The sequence below is a fragment of the Echiichthys vipera genome, assembly GCF_963691815.1.
Source record: "Echiichthys vipera genome assembly, chromosome: 11".
Lineage (NCBI taxonomy): Eukaryota > Metazoa > Chordata > Actinopteri > Perciformes > Trachinidae > Echiichthys > Echiichthys vipera.
Genome location: NC_139836.1, coordinates 28735195 through 28751035, shown reverse-complemented (window position 1 = coordinate 28751035; position 15841 = coordinate 28735195). Strand labels below are relative to the sequence as shown.

Genomic DNA, 15841 nt, shown 5'->3' with positions numbered 1-15841 from the left:
TATCAGGAAAAGTATTATCCCCCAGCAGACTAGGTCTAAAGCAGCGTCATTAATTAATAAACCCTAGCTATGAGCTTTATCAAAGAGGAAAGTTTTAAGTTTACTTTTAAATATGGGGACAGTGTTTGTTTCCTGAACAACACTTCAGTCTGTTCCACAGGAGAGGAGCTTGATAGCTGAAGGCTCTGCCTTCCATTCTACTTTTGGAGACTCTAGGAACGACAAGTAGCCCTGCATTTTCAGAGCGCAGCGTTCTTGACAGGTAATATAGTACTATGAGTTCTTTATAATATGACGGAGCCTGACCAATAAGAGCTTTGTAGGTAAGAAGCTGGATTTTACAGGAAACCTATGCAAAGAGGCTAATACAGGAGAAACATGGTCTATTTGATTGGTTTATAGCCACCCTTCCACTGGTCACAGCAGGCTGGTGGCCATGATTTCTCTGCCTCACCCCCTGCCCATAGTAGACTATTTCCCCATGGAGAGCCGACAACTACTAAGTGTTTTTTGAAGTGCACCATCCTTCTTATTCTTTACCTTTCCATTAGAGTCTGTTTGGCATGTATAACCCACAGTTTGGGGAGAAAACAGTGTGACATTGACACAGAGTTGGACGAGGAATTCTGATGAGTTGCACACCAATGCTCAGAGTAATTACATAGATGTGGCTAGATGGGATTGGGTTCTATGCTAGGTGTCATCCAGAGAAACTGGTTAAGGGATTTGAGAGCAGATTAAAGACCTGGGGGGTCAGTGTTGTGCAGATGCTGGGATAAGGACAGTTTGGAGCTGGGAATTTCAATATAAATGTAAAACAGTCTGGGAGCCACGAACGATAGCTGTTTATTTAGAGGCTGACACTTCAAGTCAAGCACATGGACACACAAGTACCTCAACGCACACCAGAGAGCCCCTCTCAGACATTGATACAGCTTACATGGTCAGCCTGTTGGTGCTTACTTCACTCTCTCAACAGATCCTTGTGTTTGATTGGATTCTGTTCAAGTGCTGCTTGCCAACTGACAAAGTAACCCAACACGGAGTCTTGGATAACATTTGCCTAACTGTTTTAGCATTGACACAAGTCAATCTCTCTCTAGCACGTTTCTAAAGCCCTTGCTCCTTCTCATGGAACTTGCTATCTTCAGGCTTTGCTAGGATTGCTCCAAGAATGTGACTTTATTACATATTCCACAGGTTTTTTTTCAGCTACACAAGTGGCAACTTGGCCTGAACAATATATTGTATCAAAATTGCCATTTCAATGTGAACGCATACATTAGTGACATCACTGAGAACCCGATGTAAGTCATGATCTGAATAGGCTCATCATTCAGGTCAGGCTAAAAAACTGATTGCTGCTTTGTAAAACAAACGTTTGCATTCATCACATCTACTCCTTGAAAAAAAAAAAATGGACAGTATTAAGTCTGACTTATTGGTTTCCTTGTTACCACTTTGCCAAATATTGGTCCTGTTTGTGTTCTGCTCTGAATTATTATTATTATTATTATTAACTATAAAGCAAGCAGTCTCTTTGAGTCCGTCCATTTGTGAGTATGTCTGTAACTCGCACATCTTGAGAACCCTCGCTCTGTTCTACTTCACATTTGAAGGTGTGTTGCTGGGTACCCAGGATAGTGCACTGTTGAATTTGGTGCAGTTTGGCCAGATGGGGGCACTTTAACAACAAACTTTAAGTTTTATCCTGTGACGGTTGAACCATAAGTCTCAGAGACAAAATTAAAACAAAAACCACCCCTATTTTTTCGCTGCTCCTCCAAATCCATATGCCAAATTTGTTACAGAACACCTCTAGACCAAGCTAGTGTGTATAGTGTCATGGGTCTAGGGATGGCAATGTCAGGACTGTCAGTTCATTACCTTTTGTCTGTACTGGACTCTGTTTGGAATTTCTAACTATTGGATGGAATGGTATCAATAGTTTTACAGGCATTCATGGTCTCCGTAGGATGAATCCTAATGACCTTGGTGATCCTCTTACTTCTTATCTTGTTGTTTTACTTAACCAGCTCAACGTCTACAGATCATTAGACACAATATATGGTACCAATGAATATTAATGCCTTTACGTTGACCCCAAACCACAAATGTATTAACCTGACTCCTCCAGATGGATTGATTCTCATTTTCTCAGCATATCTATCTGGGAACTCTTGTTTGGAGATATTATAGATATGTGAAGGGGCTGATTGGATAAACCACCTGTCTATCACCAACATACGGGCCAAATCAACCAATCAGATCAATGAAGCGTAAGACGAGGCAAAGCTAAGAAAGTAAACAACATGTTGGTAATGGATGTTTTCCATTTGTGTAACTTGAATTTACGGATAAAAGGCCCAATTTCAGGAGCCCGATCCATATTCAACAGAAGGGTCCCAGAGAAAAAAGTGTTAGTGAGCTGCTTGCTCCATAGCTGCTCATCTCATCCGTGCAGCCGCCATGTTGTTTACACTGAACAGTCTCCTCTTGTTGCATCACACTTACATCCACCTCAAAACCAACGCTGATTGGTTCGGTTGATTGGGCCTACTTCTCCGAGTTTTCTCCACCGCACGTTACCATAATGATCTGACAGTAAATTACAATGAGGCTCTGAGATCAGGATCGGCTCACGAGGCTACAAATGTGAACCTACATGTGATGAAGGTTCGGCATAACTACACTCATAACAAAATCTGGTACAGGCACACACAATTTTTTGGAATAACTTTCATTTAGGGCTATCATCTAGTCATATAATCTATCCCTTCTTTAACAATGAGGTCAAAGCACCACTGCTCCCAAATACAACTTTGCAGAACTGCCAGCACAGCTGTAGACTCTTCGTCTTGTTCTTTCGATATATTATCCCATTTATTATTTAGTTTGTTTTTTGTCCTACTTTACATATTCTTGAAAACACTTGACAACCAGTGTGGCACCCCCCTGGAGTGCTTTCTCTTGGATTTTCTCTTGAAGTTTCACTTTCTATTGGTGTTTTTCTTTGTTTTCTATCTGTTGATGCACATTGTAGATTACCTTGCTCATACTGACTACCTAGTTCTTTCTTTGCATTCAAACAGCCTCTTGTGTCTGTTGTATGGTATACCCTAGTACAGCACCTGGAGATATTTTTATAACAAACTTCTAAAGACGATCTACCTCCTTCTGCTGCATTGTGACACTGGTCAACAAAGATGGTTTGATTGTACTATTCAATATTCTGTTATTAAAAAAAGGTCTGTGGTCATTATATATATATATATAAAAAAAAAAGTAGTGAATTTAATTTGAGTAATTTCCAGGTCTGGCTAAGTATGGAAAAAGGGAAAAGAGTTTTGAAATATGTTTGTGTTGTTTCCAAACTATTATCTCAATTTATAAAATAAAATATATTAATATATATTTTATTTACAATATACAAACCAAAACAAGTTTACTACTGCAACATACAGTAGTCTGTAGATGGTGTCGGGTTACCATGGTTACCGTTCATTTGCATTGAATTTTTTCCATACGTGTCGCCTACATTTTATCATTTTATTTATGTACAGTCTGTTTACTCCATCTAAAGCCAGTAAAGCACAGACTTGGGTTTTCTTTTGTAGTTCCTGGTTAAGTGTCCATCCCTACTGTTACATAGTTATTAGTTTCACTCTTTTAGCATTTAGTTTGAATAAAATGCTTTGCATTAAACATGTCTCAGTTTAGAGTTCATTCACTTATATGAGCTACGTATGTAAAAATGTCTTGTAATTACTTGGCAACCTAATGGCATACATAGTCAGAATTTAACCTAAGAAGTTGGATTTTAGAAACCATTTATTTTCATAAGCATCAACAAGATAAACACTCTTGTAATGTTTTCTCATTGGATTGTAACTGACTCATTTCTTAATGCAGCACACAGAGTTGCTTTTAGTTATGTTGCTGTTATTGGCAAGGGTAGAACATATTCTCATTCAACTCTGGATCTGAAATGTTGGATTGAGATCTTGGGATTGTGATGGTTTCACAGCCAATTTCCAGGGCCAATCCCTGGGACTTCCATTGGTGTTTTCACCCAACCATAAGAAGCGCTATGCAGGGGCATCTGGCAGCCCATAGGTTAAGACATATCTATAAGGGAGTTTTTATTCATCTATCTTTGGAGTCTCTAACAGGTTTTTCCCTTGTTCCTTCTGGTATCTCTACAGTTCTTGACATGGCACGTCATGTTCCTCTATATCGGGCACTACTGGAGCTGCTGAGAGCCATCTCCACCTGCACAGCTCTGGTTCCTCTGCTGCTTCCCCTCACTGGGGACCCAGGACAGGACGAGGAGGAGGAGGATGAAGAACACTCCGAGGGACAGACCTCTGTAGGAATGCTGCTGGCCAAGATGAAGACATGTGTGGACACATACACTAATCGCCTCAGGTGAGAGGGTCCAAATCCATCAAACTTACTGGTTTAATTTATTTGTTTTCTCAGGTTTTTACATTTCAAACCCAAATGTTACACAGAACTGAAGGGAGTATACTGACACATATCTATAATTTTCTTGGGCTGAGACAGACTTCATGCATATGGAATACTATTTGAATCATACTTTGATCCGGCCATAACCCCATCAGTCCAGAAAAAATGGACTCGTAGGACCAGTATCATTCACTCTCCTCCTCTGCAATACTGATCAAGTCTCTCCATCTACAGCCCTATATTCACATTAAAATGCACCCTGGGTGATGTGAATGTACCCCAGGAGGCATCAGGGACGCATTGAGATTCAGCTGCTTTTGGAGGTGGTCACAGGAATGTCTAGAAATGTGTTGTGTGTTTTATTATGGCAGGAAAAGGTATTAGTCTCACTATAAAAATTCAATATTCTGGAGGAAAACACATTGCGTAAAGTGCTATACCTTCCTTATCAGTCAATGAGACTGCAGAGACAGAGGATTACTGAAGCTGTCACACACGGTCCAGGCGACGTTTAAGATCAATGAAAGCTCTAAACTTGGGGCGCACTCACACTGTCTGTCCGTACCGTGCCCCAGGCTTTAGAGTACTTGCTCCCTCTCCCCCCGCGGGCCAGGCCAGTTTGTACTCACACTACCTGGGCCTCGGAGAATGCTTCTTGCTGTCTATACGCCATCCCGCTGTAACACGTCACACGCATTGATCGACGTCATTGCGTCGCTTTGTTTACAAATCTTTCCACAGACCTCTGAGTTTTTGTGCGTCTTGTCTTGTCTATCTTTGAATATTTTCATCCGACCAAATCTGCAGTAAACACTCCATGTTCGCATCACACTAACGTGAACCTTTCGCCGCCATTGTTTTAAATGTTCTCGCATGGTCCGAACAGTCGCACATAAATTGGCGTAGGCCTTGTGCTCGTGCTCGTACATTTGTAAACGTGCTTTACAAAAGCTCACCTCTCCCAAACGGGCAGTGGCCGGCAAGCGTTCCGGAGTTAGCCGCGGTGCAGTCGCTCCACACTGGTCAAACGAACTAGGCTTTACTCGTAAAACCTGTTTGAGCACGGTACGGATGGACAGTGTGCGTGCAACCTTAGGGAACGTCCACACGATCGAAAACGACCTTTTTTATTCTCCATCAATCTTAAAGATTCACAAATCAGTGAAACTGACTAAAAATGCTGTAGTACACTTGCCAGACCTGGATGTGGCGCTGTAACTGCCACAGAAATACACCAAAGGGGAGAAGAAGAGACCGAATCCAAACACCGGAGAGTTTCTCTCCAAATCTGGAGACTTCCCAAATCCTCCTCCATCCTAGAGAGAAATGTGTCCCTGTTTCTGGTGTTAGTGTAGACTTTTGTGCTGTTTTGGACTCTGATGCACCAATCACTCTGCAGTTAGTGTCCTCAACGAGCAGAGGGCGCTGCTGGGAGCCCCTTCCCCGTCCCAAAGCACTCACAGATGGGCACTTTCTCACTACATTTAGAGACTTTTCACACCTTCTTAGAACTGGATTTAGAAAAAGAGACTAGAGAGCAGGGAAAAGGGAGAAATCTGTGGTCGGCCTAATTCATTCCCATGCATGTGGCTCAGAGTCCAGTTCAGTCTCTGGGTCTGTCTCTCTCCTCTCACGCAGCAGCACTGTTGTTATTTGGTTTGAGCTTTCAGTTCTTCCCACTCTGGCACTCGGTTTCAAAAGATCCTGTTTTCAGGCTCCGATAACACCGGCTGCTTGTGGATGGTCGACTAAACCAGACTCAAGTCGTGTTTTTTTACAAAAAAACGGGTCTTTGTCTAGACGGGCCCTTACTATATGATTAGCTGTTTGTAGCTACTAGTTCATACAAGTGAAATATGATGTTAAATGGAGCAGATTTCAGGATTTGGATATTTTCAAAGGGTTAGGATAAATGTGTAATGGAAAAGAACAGGTATAAAATAGTCTGGTTTATGTGTGTTTACATTGGTATCACAATATAAAAAAATCAAGAAGAATGTCTGTTTCTGGTTAATCCAGTGAATTAATTAAATCCCTGACAAATTATGGTCCCCAACTGCCATGAGGTTGTCCTGCTCAAGGGAAAATGGCAGATTCAATGGGCCTTGTGCTGTTCGCACTATCGAAAGCAAATCAGATACGGGTCACATGTGAGCAAGAAAATCACATTAAGGTCCCTTGGAACTGCAGTGGGAACGTGAAGCCTAATTGTTAAATGTACCTCTGTACATCAAATCACACTAGATCTTTCTAATTACACATGTTCAGTGTTTGGCGTTTACTGAAGCTAAAATGTGCATACACGGCACAACTGACACGACCGCTTCCTGTTTTTTACCTCCAGCTTTCCTACATGGCTCTACATTATTATTCTCAGAAAGCGTTGGAGATTCACTTCAAAGATCGTTGTTGTTTGGGAAGATGCTCCACTCCTAATGGTAAAAATGAAACTGAAACTTATCAGAGGTGCTTTACTATTTAGTTTGAGAAGATGATTCACTCCTACAAAAAAAACAACTAAAACAGAATTAAACAAACTGAAATTCTTTCTTTATTTTGTTGTGCTTGAAACTTAAAAGTGATTTTTGATTTAACTTTGTTCTGGTTCTGTCGGAGAACATTATTTGGACCCTTTGGACAATTATTTAAAAGACATTTTCTGATGCTGAGTGTAGCTCATTGTGCAATACATTGATTTAAACTGAGTTTGCATTGTGGCTCTGATCATTGCTGTATAATTGTGATCGTTCTGTCTGGTGATTTTTACACGCCCCTCAACGCTGTTAACCTAGGGGAAACACTTAATACGTTGCTTAAAAAGGTCTGTAAAAGTGGAACATTACAGAATCATATTTCCAATGGCACTTGTGTGTAATTTGTCAGCCTTATCGAACAATGAGCTGCAATTTCCTTCATGATACAGCTGTTAAGCTGTTATGTTACACATAAATAATACCTATCGTAGGCTTAAATAAAAATCACTGAAGACAGTTGACAGATGAATAGCTCTGCATTACCTTTTCTTTAATGGTGTTCTGTTGTACTTTATCTCCTATAGTTACTTCATGTGATATATATATACACACAAAAACACAGGGCATCTGAGGCTTAGGAAATCCTGAACACACACACTTGTACTGTATCTCACCTCCACACACAGAAGCTTTAATGGAAAGAGCCTGAGGGCAATTGGCCAAGAGAGGGGAAGCTGATAATATGAATTGTGATGGGATTGTCAGCTTTACTTGAGTCCAAAAAACAATCAGAGCAGACTCAGGACCATGTGGGTTTTCATCCTCTTGTTTATACACATTTTTAATTTGCACATAAAAACCTGAGTCATAATGCCAGAAATGTGAGAACATGTTTTTATGCATGGCTGAGGTGAAATGTTGGCATTTCACTAAAAAGGAAATGCAACAAAGTCACATCTATCACAGAGTGAGTTAGAACAATGGTGATTGATCATATGACCCACTAATGAAAGCACTTGATGCATCTTTGCTCAGTATTCACATCTGTGTGTCTGTGGAGACATTCCCTCTCTAGATGTAAATAAGCCGCCATGTTAGTGAGTGACCCAAATCGTAACTAATGGTTATGCTGCGTTCACTTGAAATCAGAAATCGGGAACTTCCAATTTCTGAGTCAGGCTTGTTTTAGGGGCAGAAGTGTAATAGTGTTCCTATTACACTCCTGCCCTGTGTGTATATGGATTTAAGGGGGGGGACATATAGGGGACGTATCAGAAGTAGAGAAGTGTATGTGTTTCAATAAAGTTTCCAAAAGAGCAAAAAAAAAAAAAAAAGAAAGTCAACATACATAGTGACCGTAGACAGGACAAGATTGGGGCTCTGAAATAACAGGCTGACCTGCAGTTACATCTCAATGCCAGAGAGGCCGCTAGAAACAACATATTTAAATTCTTACGGATTATGACTTTAATAAAAAAATGATTAAAGGTTGAATATGGAGAATTAGCAGAACACCTCCATCTAGTGTCCTAAGATCATAGTCTCAACAACAAAAAATAATTCCAGCAGTTGGGTTGCCAGGTTGGTTGCTGAGTGGGTCAGTGATCAGCCTGCTCCATGTCAGTGATGAATCATACAGGATAACCACTCATTTGGACTAATCGGTTAATTTACAACAGTATTTAACGTCAGCCAGTCTTCGGCTGGAAGTCTTTCTTTGAGTGCTGTGGAATCTATTAGCTAGCTCTCAACTCAGAATGATTCTTGTTTCTGTAGCAACAACAGACAACCATGGCAACGGCAATGACAAACACTATTGGCTGCTACAATGGAAACAGAATGTGACAGAAAGTCATTGTTAAACCCGTCAACATTCTTTTTTAATATTAATTCAAACTAAATATATATTTTTATGGACAAGCAATACTTTCATTCTATACGCCTCAAAACGCCCCGTGGGTGTATTATTATTATTTATTTATTTTTAAATATAGCTTTTAATAAAGGTTCTACATATTAAACCTTTAACTTTACCTTATTACCTAATTGGTTCTCTAGAATCAAAATGATCAAACAGGACCCAATATAACATTATGGCTGAATGTATGTGTGTGTTTCAGGTCAAAGAAAGATAAGAGTAAAGGTGTGGTGAAGCCAGATAGCTCAGATCCAGAGCCTGAGGGTTTGACTCTGTTGGTGCCCGACATCCAGAGGACAGCAGAGATAGTGTATGCTGCTACTACCAGCCTACGACAGGCCAACCAGGGTACGTATAAAACACATGTGTGACTTTATTGCCAAACACTGTGGCAGCTGACTTCACAGCTTCACAGCTCTCTTTACTGTTTGATTTAAATCACAGCCTAAAAACACTTGGATAACAACATATTTACATCTATAGTTAACTCATGGCCAACACAAATACGCTCTCAAGTTACATGGATATTGAGTTTGGGATTTTAACTCTTATATTATATCATGTATTATGGTTTCAGGTCTTCTTTTTTTGTCCTCTTCGAGGTCAAAGGTCAAAGTCGCTGGGACCTCACACAACACATTTTTGACCATAACTCAAGAATTAATTCTCTAATTCTGACATTTTCTATCCAAAAGGTCAAAGGTTGACTTCACTGTGACATCAAAATGTTTCATAACACAGGAACTTTGTCTGATCACAGACTTTGGACAAAGTTCACAAGTCTTAACTTGTTTTGTACATTGAGAAATAAAGGAAGAAATGAGATTCATGGGAATAACCTGTCATAAATCAATCACTTTCTGACCTCACCCTTTTCCATTTAAAGACATCTTCTCCTTCATGTACAGATCCACAGGTATTGTATACCAGGTTTATAGCAAACACACACAGGAAATCTGAGGCTTGAGCTCACCTCCACACACAGAAGCTTTAATGGAAAGAGCTCACGAAAGAGCCCGAGGGCAAATGGCCCAGAGAGGGGAGACTGATAATGTGGATTGGGATGGGATTGTCGGCTGTACTTGAGTCCAAAAAACAATCAGAGGCTCCTGAAGTGACCTGCATGCGCAGTTGATCATTGATGACATTGCACCACAGCGGTGTTTACGGAAGCAAACATGGCAACGGCAACTGGTGTTGTGGGACTGGCTTAAAGCTAAAAACAGTGTGCACAGAAGTGTCATCCCAAATACTGATGAGATCTAAACCTTCCCTCTCCCTCCACTGGCCGCCTGCTTCACTGCTGTCCTCCATCTTTGTTTTTGATTCTTTCACTGGCTCCCGCCTGTGGCACACTTTTATTTTCAATCAACTCAGCTCAACTTCAGCTTTAAAGTAAGGACAACTGATTTCTGACACATTACTTAAAGCAGCTCCATCATAAACTGTCTAACGCATTTCACCTCCCCCATTACCTTGTTGCTACACAGTATACAATACAAATGACCGCCCGTTTCATTCAGTTCCCTCCAGCGAATTGTCATGTTCAGGCCACATAAACAGCCTAACTGATCACTTACAGTAGGTGGGGGAGTGCCATTAGATGTAGTAGAAGTGTGTATGTGGCGGAACGGATAAAGATGAGTGTCATTTTACTTCACATTAGGGCTGTACATTATAGTCTAAAATTTATACCACGGTGTATTGATTCATCTTCAAATTATAAAAGCTTCGGAATTACTGTACAATTACAGTACTGTGAAGTACAAGTTTGAGGCTCTTGTTTTCGACTTGAGTTTTTTCTTTTCATGCTACATTATACTTCTACTCCACTACAATTCAGTGGAAATATTCTACTTTTTATCTGGTCATTTAAAGATTGGATATGGAGAATGAACAGAACACCGCCATCTAGTGTTTCAAGATCGTAGTTGTAACAACAAAAAGTAATTCCAGCAGTGAGGTTGTCATGTTTGTCAGACACGGCCAAGTATCCTACAGGAGACCGGAGTCTGTTTGAGCCTATCCCCTCCGGCGAATCGCAAGTATTGCAGAGGAGTTTGACTGACAGTTAGCGTTAGCCGTTCCACCTAAGTAAAGATGAAAGTGATGTTAGCGATCAAGGAGAAGCGTAGCCATGTGGGCGTGCGTTTGAATGGCGTTTCTCTCCTTTCTCTCAGTCCATGGAGTGAATGCTCGGCCTATATTGACTCTGGTTTTTGCCCGTCTCCGCTCACTCAGCTGCTGGGACAAATAACGTCCCCTTCACTGAGGCTCCGAAGCAGCTGCAGGATTGGCAAACTCCATTTCACCCAGTGCCAGCCTACAGTAGCTGCACCCAACGACGGACAACCCTGGCAACCAGCAACGCCCCATGCTATTGGCTACTACCATGGAAGCAGAACGTGACAGAAAGTCATTGTGAAACCCGTCAAAAATGTTTTTTGAAATATTAATTCAGACTAAATATATATTTTATGGAAAAGCAAAACACCCCATGGATGTGTGTTTTTTTTTTAAATATTGCTTTTAATAAAGATTCCACATATTCAACCTTTAGGTTACTAGTTACTTTACCAATTTATATTTTTGCTTCTCAACCATAAACACTGGTTGCTGAGTAAACACACAGGCTTTACAGTGAAAGTTATAAACAAATATAATGCTGGTTTTCTGTACCAACCTTTTGTTTTTTCAAAGTAAAAAGAGACATTGTGGTGGTGATTTAACCACGGATTTAACCAGACTGAAATTATTACAAGAACAACAACAACAGGTGCAGAGAAGAGCAATGAAGAAGCACACGATGTCTGTGTTGTGGCCTACAGGAAGCACGTTGAGCAAGTCTCCCAGCACGCCGGTATTGACGCCCTGAGACAGTTGTGCTGAGATGCAAGAGAGGACAGCAGTCAACTGCGGCCAAGAATTACTTTTCACATAGGCTTCTACTCAAAGGGCCAGGAATTATTCCATCACGGGCGGGATCTGTTCGCATTGTGTGGTTACGTCAGATCTGCTCTGCCGGTCACACGGTAGAGTCTAAATCAATACCGTAGCCAAATTCCTACCGTCCTATACCATTTATACCGTACACTCCTTCACATAAAGAAATCCATATGAGAAAGGCCTGAGGAATCACACATAGATGTGTGGTGTGCGGCATTAGGGCCTTGACAGATGTATAATCATTTAATCAGTACCAAGGCTTTAAGAAATATCTCAGAGAGAAGCCCCGATCAGAGCATGGCAGTGTTGACTGAGGAGAGGAAATATTCCTCTGCAGCATCGATGTATCTTTGCCAACTGAACAGACCAAATATTGTCAATCTCTTGTTCTTCCAAGTTTAGATTGTAGTTCTGTTCTTTAAATGTGCTTTTATGGAAAATATTAACATGTTAATTCTTAGTATTTAAACACATCTCAGTCTTCATAAACAGGCAAACTCCACGTGCTGATGAAGACGGCAAGATGTGGTTGAAAGCTTCTAAGACAGCTATAGAGTTTTCTCAAATCATGATGAATACATAAGAACAGAGAACCCAGATTACTATATACTTGTACTAGTTTGAACTAACATTTGTCTCATGTTTGTAATTTGCTGTTTTTTATCTTTTTTAATCTATTTCCAGTTGTATTTATTTTTGCTTGCTCCTTTTACTCTTTGGGTCTTGTTTTAACAATTTTATCATGTTGAGCACTTTGTAAAAGGTGATATACTTAGGTATTATTACTTATTATTATTATTATTATTACATTGGAATCTTGTGGTGAGATTATATTCGGTGGAAAGCAGCAGCCTGTATCCTATAACACAGGTTGTTAGTAGGTTCAGATGAAGCTTCAAGATTCAAGATTCAAGATTCAAGAAGCTTTATTTATCCCGAGGGAAATTATTGTGCAACAGTTTCGATACAAAGGTGGAAAAGGATCAGAGTAACAATAAGCCTAAACATAAATCAAATCAAAATAAAGCTAACGTCAGATAAATCAAGCAATGAACCAAGTGTGACAGTGTGCAACAGACATCGTGGTTATGCGTAGGTATATACAATATACAACAATACGCAGCGTGCAGTTTAGCAGCAGATTGAAATAAAATAAGTACAAACTAGATAAGTGAGAAGGAGCGATAAGTTATAAGTGTTAAAAATGTTAAAAATGTAGCAGCATGTCCTACAGAACTAAGTGACAGTATGGCACAGTGGAGTGTAGCAGCATTTCGTACTTAAGTCAGTTACAGTAAACCACAGTGAAATGTAGCAGCATGTCCTAAAGCACAGTAAGTGTATCAGCAGATAGTTACAGTACCATTAATAAATAAATAAAGTGATGTAGTGGTGGTATAAAGTGACAGTGGCGAATAGCAGCATTACTTACTGAAGTAAGTGACAGTACAACTGAATAAAGTACAACTGAATAAAGTGGTGCAGTGATGGTATAAAGTGACAAAGTGACATTTTCAGGATACAGTGTCTCCACTGTTCCTTACCTGACTGGGGGGAGATGAATTATAAAGTGTGATGGCCGCCGGAAGAAAAGACTTCCTCCGGCGTTCAGTATTACACCGTGGGAGAATGAGTCTATGGCTGAATGTGCTTCTGCTGGAGGTCAGCAGCTGGTGGAGAGGGTGAGAGTTATTGTCCAGGATGCTGTGCAGTTTAGACAGCATCCGCCTCTCAGACACTGCCACCAAAGAGTCCAGTTTGACCCCCAGGACAGAGCCAGCCTTCCTGATGATCTTACTGATCCTCTTTGCGTCTGCTGCCCCAGCACACAACAGCAAAGAAGATGGCACTGGCTACCACTGACTGGTAGAACATCCTCAGCATGGTGTTACAAACATTGAATGACCGGAGCCTCCTCAGGAAATAGAGACGACTCTGGCCCTTCTTGTAAACAGCCTCAGTGTTCTTGGAAAAGTCCAGTTTGTTGTCCAGGTATACTCCAAGATATTTGTAATCCTGGACAACATCCACAGTCACGCCGTTGATGGAGATGGGTGTGGGGGCAGATTTACTCCTGCGGAAATCCACCACTAGCTCCTTAGTCTTGGTGGCGTTTAGAATCAGGTGATTAGCTGCACACCAGTCGACAAAGGAGTCCACAACGCCCCTGTACTCCTCCTCCTTCCCCTCACTGACACAGCCAACAATTGCAGAATCGAAGCTGTGACCTGAACACAGATGACATCAGGTGGTTCCTGAAATTACCTTTATTTGCACAGCTCTGACCATTGTTTGTATAGTCAGGGCTAAAGTCTTGGCATGGGAACTTGGCATAAAGTGTGTTTTCTGATAGCTAGCCCCTTGGCAGGCTTGTCTTGCAGGTTTTTACAAGAAAAGATGTTCTGAAGCTGACAGTTCTCTGCCACGGTTACTCACTAAATGCGTCCACCATGCTCTTTTTCACACTTGTATTCATGATTTTTGTTCACGCCCCAAACCAGAGAGGAAGCTGGTGGAGTCTTCGAGGAAGGTTTCAAGTCGGCCCAAGCCCCTGTCCATTCTACGCTCTCTAGAGGAAAAATATGTAGCTGCCATGAAGAAACTGCAGTTTGGTGAGCTGACATATTTGCTGTGGGATGGATGGATGTGCGTGTGTATGCAAATTCATATGTACACTTTGTAGGGGTGTCCCAAACAGAGAATTCAAATTGTCAAACCTGATTGGTCAAGTCTTTACTACAGTCGACTGATCATTGATTGATTTTTGATTGGAGTGCTCCAATTAATGAATATAATGACTTAATGGGAGAAACCAAGCAACTCTATTTAAAATCAGACAATCATGTCCCCATATAGCCTGAATGGAACAATCCATTGTTTCATAACCACATTTTCTGTCACAGCGACGATTCAACTGTGAGATACGCAGTAGAAGCGGGCTCCTTAGATTGAGTCATCCAGGGGCACCCCTAACATTTATTCATTTAATTATTTATTTTTTAATTCTATAACATTGCATATGGTGCTCCTAATGCTTTGTAACGTCAGTCCCATGCCAGGACTCTGAAAGGGAAGCAGACTAAGACTATGTTCACATCCTGCTCATCCCTTTTGTCTAACCATCACTCTCCATTCAGCCATGTCATAACTTATTAAACCAGTTTTGCAGAGTAATTGCAAGTGACTGTAAACGCTGTCATTTTATGTGCAGGCAGAATAAAATAGAAAACTCAAGAGTGAGGGCTACACAGGACTTTTCATTTACACTTCATGGGATAAGTGTGTATGTTTTGTGAAGGTAATAATAAGGGTTATTGGATATTTAAAAAAAAAAAGAATATTGGCATTACTAGAGAGCAATTGGACTAGGGATAGGCAAAACAAGTTTTATTACAGAAGGATGACTGATTATGTTTAAGAACAGTACTGACTAGCTAGTGTGTTAGCGGATGCTAAACTTCTAGTTAATCCAGTAAAATCACACAAGTGTCATTTTCAAAAACAGTTCCAAGTGTAAGCAAAATGATCAATAGGAAAGAAAAAAAATTCTTTATAAAAAAAACGGCTGGAGCACACGGAGATCCAGTCAATACTTGTTAGTTTTATGTTTTATGTGTTTTTTTGTAGTTGATTTGAGAATGGGCACAGGGCAGTGATACTCTCACTCCTCTTCCTCACTTTGGTCTCCTCTCTTTCAAGACACCTTCGAAATGGTCTCGGAAGATGAGGATGGAAAAGTGATGTTCAAGGTTAACTACCACTACATGTCTCAGGTGAAGAACGCCAACGATACAAATAGCGCCGCCCGATCCCGCCGCCTTGCCCAAGAGGCCGTCACCTTGTCCACATCTTTGCCCCTGTCATCCTCCTCAAGTGTGTTTGTCCGCTGTGATGAGGAGAGACTGGACATCATGAAGGTAAAGAAGCCCTTCAACGTGTTATGATCTCTTCAAAGTGTCTCAGTATTGTTTGGGGACCACTAGTTTGAGAACTGAGTCAGACTGATAGAACATTTGTGTGTTGTGTACTGCGT

At 40.8% G+C, this 15841-nt stretch overlaps 1 protein-coding gene across 3 annotated transcripts in view; it reads left to right on the top strand.

The window, feature by feature from the left end:
- birc6 (baculoviral IAP repeat containing 6) overlaps positions 1–15841 on the top strand; it is a 142922-nt gene that overhangs the window by 102900 nt on the left and 24181 nt on the right. For all 3 annotated transcript variants that reach the window (XM_083922527.1, XM_083922528.1, XM_083922526.1), the window contains exons 65-68: positions 4206–4428; positions 9065–9210; positions 14310–14420; positions 15508–15725. In XM_083922527.1, coding sequence (XP_083778653.1) covers positions 4206–4428; positions 9065–9210; positions 14310–14420; positions 15508–15725 — 698 coding nt within the window. The remainder of the gene's footprint in view (positions 1–4205; positions 4429–9064; positions 9211–14309; positions 14421–15507; positions 15726–15841) is intronic.